The sequence below is a fragment of the Coregonus clupeaformis genome, chromosome 21 (assembly GCF_020615455.1).
Source record: "Coregonus clupeaformis isolate EN_2021a chromosome 21, ASM2061545v1, whole genome shotgun sequence".
Lineage (NCBI taxonomy): Eukaryota > Metazoa > Chordata > Actinopteri > Salmoniformes > Salmonidae > Coregonus > Coregonus clupeaformis.
In genome coordinates, this window is record NC_059212.1 from 837,881 (window position 1) to 848,655 (window position 10,775).

Below are 10,775 nucleotides of genomic sequence, written 5' to 3' on the forward strand. Positions count from 1 at the left end.
GCCCTCCAAAGAAAGTTCGGTGGACCAAGATTCAAAGGTCAGATTAGAAAGGAAGAGGTGGTGTTTGTTTGCTCCATTGCGCCTAGGACATTGTACATTGAACTCCTCATTACAGGTGGTTGGCAAGCATGTGAATGGTTTGTGTCTGGAGTGTATGGTCAATGAAACGGTGGAGCATGTGTTGTTATATTGTTGTAAGTATGTTGAAGAGAGGGAAAGATTGAAGTGTAGGGTCATTGGGGTTGGTGGGATTTGGAAGGGATTTTGGTGATGGGGAGGGTCTATTGGAAGTTGGTAGGGCTCTTTTTTTATTTTCTCAGAAGTACTGAGTTAGGTAAGAGGATTTGGAATGTGGAGCTTATGTTGTAAACCGTGATTGACTACACACTTCAGCACAGTAGGTGGCGGCATTCACCTTTAACGTTTGTTTGCCGACCGCCATTATATAATTGAAGAAGAAGAAGCATAGGAGTTGGACTGGAAGCGGTGCTTCCGATAGTTTGTATTGCTACTAAATAAATTGGCATCAGACCATACAAGCAGGAGGAGGTTCATCATGCCTGTCACATGTGCAGTAAACGGCTGCACCAACAAGTTTATCAAAGGGTCAGAAATAAGATTTTACAGGTAAGGACCAAGCTATCGTTAGCTAGCTTGCTAACGTCAGATAACTCGTTCTTCAAATGTTAGTAGTTGTCGCTAGCAGGAACAGAGCGGGATGGTAACCAAGGACACAACAGCGACTAGGTAATGTATAGCTAGCTAGCTAGTCGCTGTTGTTGAGTCTAGTTAACAAGCTAGCTAAATTAGGTGTGTGTTTATGTGTGTGCGCGAGAGAGAGAATGAATGAATGCATGCATGCGGCAGCTGCGCCTGCTTGTGTTAAGCAGTGTTTCCTGTCCTATTCTTCTCAGGTTCCCCATCAGTAAGCCTCAGCTTGCCAACCAATGGGTACAAAGTTTGGGGATGAAAAACTTCATCCCTACACCTAACACTTGCCTCTGTTCAGAGCATTTTAACCCAGATTGTTTCCGAGACTACAATGGCAAACAGTTTCTTAGGGAAGATGCAGTGCCCACTATTTTCGGTGCTGATTCATCGAAGGTAATGTATGGTTTCATAGTTGCTCTACCTAGCTTAGCCTACTGTCTTAATTTTTTGATTCAACTAGACTATATGATGTTAAAAGATGTATGTTAAAAACATTACAGCCTGAATTACGGAAAAGGGGGATGATGACCAAGGACACAAATGCGGCTAATCGCTTCGGGGCACCGTCAGACCGGGAGAGGGCTAAGGCGCTGGAGAAGATCAAGACCAAGGAGAAACGACAGAGTACCCGGGAAACTGGCAAGGTGTGTCACAAAGGTTTTCTCAGCTCTCAAACATTTCATGCTTTTAAACTTTTTGTTGTTGTTAAATCATCCCTCTCACAGATGGCTAAATGAATGTTAGTGTAAATCCTGTTGCAGAGTATAGCGAGTTTGGTGAGTTTTTGCACTGTTAATTGCTGTTTTTCAGAGCCTTTTGTTTTTATGTGCACAAGAGCATACTTCCCCTGTTTCAAATCATATTTTATTTGCCACATGCACTGAAAAACAACAGGTGTAGACCTTACAGTGAAATGCTTACTAACAAGCCCTTCACTAACAATGCAGTTTTAAGAAAATAAAGTGTTAAGTAAAAAATAAAAATGGCAAATAATTAAAGAGCAGCAGTAAAATAAAATAACAGTAGGGAGGCTATATACAGGGGGTACCGGTACAGAGTCAATGTGCCAGTTAGTCGAGGTAATATGTACATGTGGGTGGAGTTAAAGTGACTATACATAGATAATAAACAGAGTAGCAGCAGTGTAAAAGTGTGTGTGTGTGGGGGGCAGCATGCAAATAGTCCGGGTAGCCATGATTAGCTGTTCAGGAGACTTATGGCTTGGGGGTAGAAGCTGTTAAGAAGCCTTTTGGACCTAGACTTGGCGCTCCGGTACCGCTTGCTGTGCGGTAGCAGAGAGAACAGTCTATGACTGGGGTGGCTGGAGTCTTTGACAATTTTTAGGGCCTTCCCCTTACACCGCCTGGTATAGAGGAACTGGATGGCAGGAAGCTTGGCCCCAGTGACGTACTGGGTCGTACGCACTACGCTCTGTAGTGCCTTGCGGTCGGAGGCCAAGCAGTTGCCATACCAGGCAGTGATGCAACCAGTCAGGATGCTCTCGATGGTGCAGCTGTATAACTTTTTGAGGATCTGAGGACCCATGCCAAATCTTTTCAGTCTCCTTAGGGGGAATAGGCTTTGTCGTGCCCTCTTCACGACTGTCTTGGTGTGATTGGACCATGATAGTTTGTTGGTGATGTGGACACCAAGGAACTTGACGCTCTCAACCTGTTCCACTACAGCCCTGTCGATGAGAATGTGGGTGTGCTCAGTCCTCTTTTTTTTTTTTTTTTTCCTGTAGTCCCTGTAGTCCACAATCATCTCCTTTGTCTTGATCATGTTGAGGGAGAGGTTGTTATCCTGGCACCACACGGCCAGGTCTCTGACCACCTCCCTATAGGCTGTCGTTGTAGGTGATCAGGCCTACCACTGTTGTGTCGTCGGCAAACTTAATGATGGTGTTGGAGTCGTGCCTGGCCATGCTGTCATGGGTGAGCAGGGAGTACAGGAGGGGACTGAGCACGCACCCCTGAGGGGCCCTCGTATTGAGGATCAACGTGGTAGATGTGTTGTTACCTACCCTTACCACCTGGGGGCGGACCGTCAGAGTCCAGGATCCAGTTGCAGAGGGAGGTGTTTAGTCCCAGGGTCCTTAGCTTAGTGATGCGCTTTGAGGGCACTATGGTGTTGAACGCTGAGCTGTAGTCAATGAATAGCATTCTCACGTAGGTGTTCCTCTTGTCCAGGTGGGAAAGGGCAGTGTGGAGTGCAATACAGATTGCATCTGTGGATCTGTTGGGGCAGTATGCAAATTGGAGTGGGTCTAGGGTTCCTGGGATAATGGTGTTGATGTGAGCCATGACCAGCCTTTCAAAGCACTTCATGGCTACAGACGTGAGTGCTACGGGTCGGTAGTCATTTAGGCAGGTTAACTTAGTGTTCTTGGGCATAGGGACTATGGTGGTCTGCTTGAAACATGTTGGTATTACAGACTCAGTCAGGGACATGTTGAAAATGTCAGTGAAGACTCTTGCCAGTTGGTCAGCGCATGCTCGGAGTACACGTCCTAGTAGTCCGCCTGGCCCTGCGGCCTTGTGAATGTTGACCTGCTTAAAAGTTTTACTCACATCGGCTATGGAGAGTGCGATCACATAGTCATCCGGAACAGCTGACACTCATGCATGCTTCAGTGTTGCTTGCCTCGAAGTGAGCATAGAAGTGATATAGCTCGTCTGGTAGGCTTGTCACTGGGCAGCTCGCGGCTGTGCTTCCCTTTGTAGTCTAATAGTTTTCAAGCCCTGCCACATCCGACGAGCGTCGGAGCCGGTGTAGTACGATTAAATCTTAGTCCTGTATTGACTCTTTGCCTGTTTGATGGTTCGTCGGAGGGCATAGCAGGATTTCTTATACAGTGGCTTGCAAAAGTATTCACCCCCCTTGGCATTTTTCCTATTTTGTTGCCTTACAACCTGGAATTAAAATGGATTTTTTGGGGGTTTGTATCATTTGATTTACACAACATGCCTACCACTTTGAAGATGCAACATATTTTTTATGTGAAACAAACAAGAAATAAGACACAGAACTTGAGTGTGTGTAACTATTCACTCCCCCAAAGTCATTACTTTGTAGAGCCACCTTTAGCAGCAATTACAGATGCAAGTCTCTTGGTATGTCTCTAAGTTTGGCGCATCTAGCCACTGTGATTTTTGCCCGTTCTTCGAGGCAAAACTGCTCCAGCTACTTTAAGTTGGATGGGTTCCGCTGGTGTACAGCAATCTTTAAGTCATATCACATATTCTCAATTGGATTGAGGTCTGGGCTTTGACCAGGCCATTCCAATACATTTAAATGTTTCCCCTTAAACCACTCAAGTGCTGCCTTAGCAGTATGCATAGGGTCATTGTCCTGCTGGAAGATGAACCTCAGTCTCAGTCTCAAATCTCTGGAAGACTGAAACAGGTTTCCCTCAAGAATTTCCTTGTATTTAGCACCATCCATCATTCCTTCATTCCAGTTTCCCAGTCCCTGCCGATGGAAAAAAACATCCCCACAGCATGATGCTGCCACCACCATGCTTCACTGTGGGGATGGTGTTCTCTGGGTGATGAGAGGTGTTGTGTTTGCGCCAGACATAGCGTTTTCCTTGAAGGCCAAAAAGCTAAATTTTAGTCTCATCTGACCAGAGTACCTTCTTCCATATGTTTGGGGAGTCTCCCACATGGCTTTTTGCGAACACCAAACGTGTTTGCTTATTTTTTTCTTTAAGCAATGGCATTTTTCTGGCAACTCTTCCATAAAGCCCAGCTCTGTGGAGTGTATGGCTTAAATTGGTCCTATGGACAGATACACCAATCTCTGCTGTGGAGCTTTGCAGCTCCTTCAGGGTTACCTTTGGTCTCTTTTTGTTGCCTATGATTAATGCCCTCCTTGCCTGGTCTGTGAGTTTTGGTGGGCGGCCCTCTTGGCAGGTTTGTTGTGGTGCCATATTCTTTCAATTTTTTAAATAATGGATTTAATGATGCTCTGTGGGATGTTCAAAGTTTCAGATATTTTTTTTAGAACCCAATCCTAATCTGTACTTCTCCACAACTTTGTCCCTGACCTGTTTGGAGAGCTCCTTGGTCTTCATGGTGCCGCTTGCTTGGTGGTGCCCCTTGCTTAGTGGTGTTGCAGACTCTGGGGCCTTTCAGAACAGGTGTGTGTATGTACAGTGATTTTTGTACGTTTGCCCACTGACAAAGAAATGATCAGTCTATCATTTTAATGGTAGGTTTATTTGAACAGTGAGAGACAGAATAACAACAAAAAAATCCAGAAATATGCATGTAAAAAATGTTATAAATTGATTTGCATTTTAATGAGGGAAATAAGTATTTGACCCATCTGCAAAACATGACTTAGTACTTGGTGGCAAAACCCTTGTTGGCAATCAGAGGTCAGACGTTTCTTGTAGTTGGCCACCAGGTTTGCACACATCTCAGGAGGGATTTTGTCCCACTCCTCTTTGCAGATCTTCTCCAAGTCATTAAGGTTTCGAGACTGACATTTGGCAACTCGAACATTCAGCTCCCTCCACAGATTTTCTATGGGATTAAGGTCTGGAGACTGGCTAGGCCACTCCCGGGCCTTAATGTGCTTCTTCTTGAGCCACTCCTTTGTTGCCTTGGCCGTGTGTTTTGGGTCATTGTCATGCTGGAATACCCATCCACGACCCATTTTCAATGCCCTGGCTGAGGGAAGGAGGTTCTCACCCAAGATTTGACGGTACATGGCCACGTCCATCGTCCCTTTGATGCGGTGAAGTTGTCCTGTCCCCTTAGCAGAAAAACACCCCCAAAGCATAATGTTTCCACCTCCATGTTTGACGGTGGAAATGGTGTTCTTTGGGTCATAGGCAGCATTCCTCCTCCTCCAAACACAGCAAGTTGAGTTGATGCCAAAGAGCTCCATTTTGGTCTCATCTGACCACAACACTTTCACCCAGTTCTCCTCTGAATCATTCAGATGTTCATTTGTAAACTTCAGACGGGCATGTATATGTGCTTTCTTGAGCAGGGGGAAATTGCAGGCGCTGCAGGATTTCAGTCCTTCACGGCGTAGTGTGTTACCAATAGTTTTCTTGGTGACTATGGTCCCAGCTGCCTTGAGATCATTGACAAGATCCTCCCGTGTAGTTCTGGGTTGATTCCTCACCGTTCTCATGATCATTGCAACTCCACGAGGTGAGATCTTGCATGGAGCCCCAGGCAGAGGGAGATTGACAGTTCTTTCTTTTGTGTTTCTTCCATTTGCGAATAATCGCACCAACTGTTGTCACCTTCTCACCAAGCTGCTTGGCAATGGTCTTGTAGCCCATTCCAGCCTTTTGTAGGTCTACAATCTTGTCCCTGACATCCTTGGAGAGCTCTTTGGTCTTGGCCATGGTGGAGAGTTTGGAATCTGATTGATTGCTTCTGTGGACAGGTGTCTTTTATACAGGTAACAAACTGAGATTAGGAGCACTCCCTTTAAGAGTGTGCTCCTAATCTCAGCTCGTTACCTGTATAAAAGACACCTGGGAGACAAATCTTTCTGAGAGGGGATCAAATACTTATTTCCCTCATTTAAAATGCAAATAAATGTATAACAGTTTTGACATGTGTTTTTCTGGATTTTTTTTGTTATTCTGTCTCTCACTGTTCAAATAAACCTAACATTAAAATTATAGACTGATCATTTCTTTGTCAGGTGGGCAAACGTACAAAATCAGCAGGGGATCAAATACTTTTTTCCCTCACTGTATGTGTATATATATATACAGTGGGGAAAAAAAGTATTGTCAGCCACCAATTGTGCAAGTTCTCCCACTTAAAAAGAAGAGAGGCCTGTAATTTTCATCAAAGGTACACGTCAACTATGACAGACAAAATGAGAAAAGAAATCCAGAAATTCACATTGTAGGATTTTTAATGAATTTATTTGCAAATAATGGTGGAAAATAAGTATTTGGTCAATAACAAAAGTTTCTCAATACTTTGTTATATACCCTTTGTTGGCAATGACACAGGTCAAACGTTTTCTGTAAGTCTTCACAAGGTTTTCACACACTGTTGCTGGTATTTTGGCCCATTCCTCCATGCAGATCTCCTCTAGAGCAGTGATGTTTTGGGGCTGTCGCTGGGCAACACAGACTTTCAACTCCCTCCAAAGATTTTCTATGGGGTTGAGATCTGGAGACTGGCTAGGCCACTCCAGGACCTTGAAATGCTTCTACGAAGCCACTCCTTCGTTGCCCGGGCGGTGTGTTTGGGATCATTGTCATGCTGAAAGACCCAGCCACGTTTCATCTTCAATGCCCTTGCTGATGGAAGGAGGATTTCGCTCAATCTCACGATACATGGCCCCATTCATTCTTTCCTTTACACGGATCAGTCGTCCTGGTCCCTTTGCAGAAAAACAGCCCCAAAGCATGATGTTTCCACCCCCATGCTTCACAGTAGGTATGGTGTTCTTTGGATGCAACTCAGCATTCTTTGTCCTCCAAACACGACGAGTTGAGTTTTTACCAAAAAGTTCTATTTTGGTTTCATCTGACCATATGACATTCTCCCAATCCTCTTCTGGATCATCCAAATGCACTCTAGCAAACTTCAGACGGGCCTGGACATGTACTGGCTTAAGCAGGGGGACCCGTCTGGCACTGCAGGATTTGAGTCCCTGGCGGCGTAGTGTGTTACTGATGGTAGGCTTTGTTACTTTGGTCCCAGCTCTCTACAGGTCATTCACTAGGTCCCCCCCGTGTGGTTCTGGGATTTTTGCTCACCGTTCTTGTGATCATTTTGACCCCACAGGGTGAGATCTTGCGTGGAGCCCCAGATCGAGTGAGATTATCAGTGGTCTTGTATGTCTTCCATTTCCTAATAATTGCTCCCACAGTTGATTTCTTCAAACCAAGCTGCTTACCTATTGCAGATTCAGTCTTCCCAGCCTGGTGCAGGTCTACAATTTTGTTTCTGGTGTCCTTTGACAGCTCTTTGGTCTTGGTCATAGTGGCGTTTGGAGTGTGACTGTTTGAGGTTGTGGACAGGTGTCTTTAATACTGATAACAAGTTCAAACAGGTGCCATTAATACAGGTAACGAGTGGAGGACAGAGGGGCCTCTTAAAGAAGTTGTTACAGGTCTGTGAGAGCCAGAAATCTTGTTTGTTATTGACCAAATACTTATTTTCCACCATAATTTGCAAATAAATTCATTAAAAATCCTACAATGTGAATTTCTGGATTTTTTTTCTTCTCAATTTGTCTGTCATAGTTGACGTGTACCTATGATGAAAATTACAGGCCTCATCTTTTTAAGTGGGAGAACTTGCACAATTGGTGGCTGACTAAATACTTTTTCCCCCACTATATATATATATGAATGAATGAGATCATGTGACACTTAGATTGCACACAGGTGGACTTTATTTAACTAATTATGTGACTTCTGAAGTTCTTATTTAGGGGCTTCATAGCAAAGGTGGTGAATACATATGAACACACCACTTTTCTGTTATTTATTTTGTAGAATTTTTTGAAACTATTTTTTTCACTTCACCAATTTGGACTATTTTGTGTATGTCCATTACATGAAATCCAAATAAAAATCAATTTAAATTACAGGATGTAATGCAACAAAATAGGAAAAACGCCAAGGGGGATGAATGCTTTTGCAAGGCACTGTAAGCGTCCGGGTTAGAGTCCTGCTCCTTCAAAGAGGCAGCTCTACTCTAGCTCAGTGCGGATGTTGCCTGTAATCTATAGGTTCTGGTTGGGATATGTACGTACTGTCACTTTGGGGACGACGTCATCGATGCACTTATTGATGAAGCCAGTGACTGATGTGGTGTACTCCTCAATGTTATTGGAAGAATCCCGGAACATATTCCAGTCTGTGCTAGCAAAACAGTCCTGTAGCTTAGCATCTGCGTCATCTGACCACTTTTCTATTAACCGAGTCACTGGTGCTTCCTGCTTTAGTTTTTGCTTATAAGCAGGAATCAGGAGGATAGAGTTATGGTCAGATTTGCCAAATGGAGGGAGAGCTTTGTACGGGGCTCTGTGTGTGGAGTAAAGGTGGTCTAGAGTTTTTTTCTTTATCTGGTTGCACATTTAACATGCTGGTAGAAGGGATTTAAGTTTCCCTGCATTAAAGTCCCCAGCCACTAGGAGTGCTGCCTCTGGATGAGAGTTTTCCTGTTTGCACTCAATGAGCTGTATAAGGCCATAAGCAATCTTAGTGCCAGCATCGGTTTGTGGTGGTAAATGGACAGCTACGAAAAATATATTTGAAAACCTCTTGGTAAATAGTGTGGTCTTAAGCTTATCATGAGATACTCTACCTCAGGCGATCAAATCCTTAAGACGTCCTTAGTATTAGATTTTATGCACCAGCTGTTGTTTACAAATATAGACAGACCGCCACCCCTTGTCTTACCGGAGTCAGCCGTTCTATCCTGCCGATGTCGCGTATATCCCGCCTGCTGTATGTTATCCAAGTCGTCGTTCAGCCACAACTCTGTGAAACATAAGATATTACAGTTTTTAATGTCCCGTTGGTAGGTTAACCTTGCTCTTAGGTCGTCCAATTTATTTTCAAATGATTGAACGTTGGCTAATAAGATTGATGGAAGAGGCAGTCTACTCGCCCGCCGTCGGATCCTTAGAAGGCACCCTGATCTACGTCCACAATATCTCTGTCTCTTTCTCATGCGAATGAGTGGGATTTGGGCCTTGTCGGGTGTCTGTAGAATATCCTTCGCGTCCGACTCAATGAACAAAATATGTTGGCCCAATATGAGGTGTCCTGATATCCAGAAGCTCTTTTTAGTCATATGAGATGTTGGCAGAAACATTATGTACAGAATCAATTACAAATAATGTGACAAAACACACATAATAATACAATTGGTTAGAGGGCTGTAAAACGGCAGCCATCTTCTCCGGCGCCAATGTTTTGAACATTCATCTATCAACATTCACTCAAAGTTCTTATGTTTTTGCAGGGAAGAGGTGATGGCAGAAGACGAGGAGGGGGAGGAGGACGAGGAGGAGTCTCCTCCAACACTGACCGGTAAGAGTGGACACATGTTTCCAAAATCCATCACTGCATGGGTGCAATACTGCGCTACCTTCCTCGAAGGCTGCAACGTCTGCTTGTTTTCATTATTGCATTTCAAATTGTCTAGTCAGTGAAAATTATCAGGGGAGAAGGTAAACCAGCTGAAAAGTGGCATTACGTAAATGATGCACAATCAAGTAAGCAAGACTCAGACAATAGTCACATACAGGAGGCTGGTCAGAGAACTTACTGGGCTGTCATACGTTCCCGTTGTTTTTGTGTATTTGCAGACAGACTGTTGGGGCGAAGAGCAAAGTGTATGACAGCAAAGGCCGCCTGCTCTCCTGTGGCAAGGACATGTGTGACTGCCTGGACGTGGACTGCATGGGCTGCTTCTACCCCTGCCCCGAGTGCGGCTCCCGCAGGTGTGGTGTGGAGTGCCGCTGTGACCGCAAGTGGCTCTACGAGCAGGTTGAGGTGGAGGGGGGCGAGATCATCCGCAACAAGTATGCTGGCTAGTCTCCCCCACCCTTAGGCCTTGAACTATGACTTGTTGAGATGATCAATTATTTCTCTTTTTTTTTCTGTATAGAGAGGGACAGAATAAGAAATGGTCTGAAGTTGCCAAAAGAGAGAACTTGATTTGATTATGTATCACAAGATAATGTGTCAAGAGTAAATGAATAAGAAATAATACTCCCACAATGGTTTCAACCAAGTGTTACAGACATTGCGTATGTAGTTTAGTTCCTGTACCGAGAGGATCAATTCAAGAAAGTGTATGCACATACACTTCACCGGTGCCTCGCTACAAGAACTCATGCAAGGAAAAAGAGGAATATGACGAAGATTTGTTTAGACCTTTTTCGAAAGTATGCATGCCTGAAGAATTTTCCATGTTTCATTTTCTGCCTTTCCTCATTATGGTTTTTGAAATTCTCCACTTGTTTTGATTAGTGATGACATATTGTTTGTGCCCACAGCTGTCAATTACATTGGTCTTAATTCATATTAAAATATGTGAGTGTCCAGAATCCAA

At 44.2% G+C, this 10,775-nt stretch overlaps 1 protein-coding gene across 1 annotated transcript; it reads left to right on the forward strand.

Moving 5' to 3' along the window:
* The first annotated feature begins 446 nt into the window (after window positions 1–446).
* LOC121534533 (ARL14 effector protein) lies at window positions 447–10,775 on the forward strand. Its single transcript, XM_041841114.2, has 5 exons — window positions 447–627; window positions 915–1,104; window positions 1,212–1,355; window positions 9,681–9,748; window positions 10,027–10,775. Exons 1-5 carry the CDS (start codon window positions 557–559, stop codon window positions 10,253–10,255), a joined length of 702 nt encoding a protein of 233 aa, XP_041697048.1. The 5' UTR covers window positions 447–556; the 3' UTR covers window positions 10,256–10,775.

What these genes read in the sequence shown, in the direction of transcription:
- LOC121534533 (XM_041841114.2), top strand. Translation starts at nt 557, where the DNA reads ATGCCTGTCACATGTGCAGTAAACGGCTGCACCAACAAGTTTATCAAA. An exon ending in TCAGAAATAAGATTTTACAG is followed by an intron (nt 628 to 914) that starts GTAAGGACCAAG and finishes TATTCTTCTCAG; the next exon opens with GTTCCCCATCAGTAAGCCTC. An exon ending in GTCTCCTCCAACACTGACCG is followed by an intron (nt 9,749 to 10,026) that starts GTAAGAGTGGAC and finishes GTGTATTTGCAG; the next exon opens with ACAGACTGTTGGGGCGAAGA.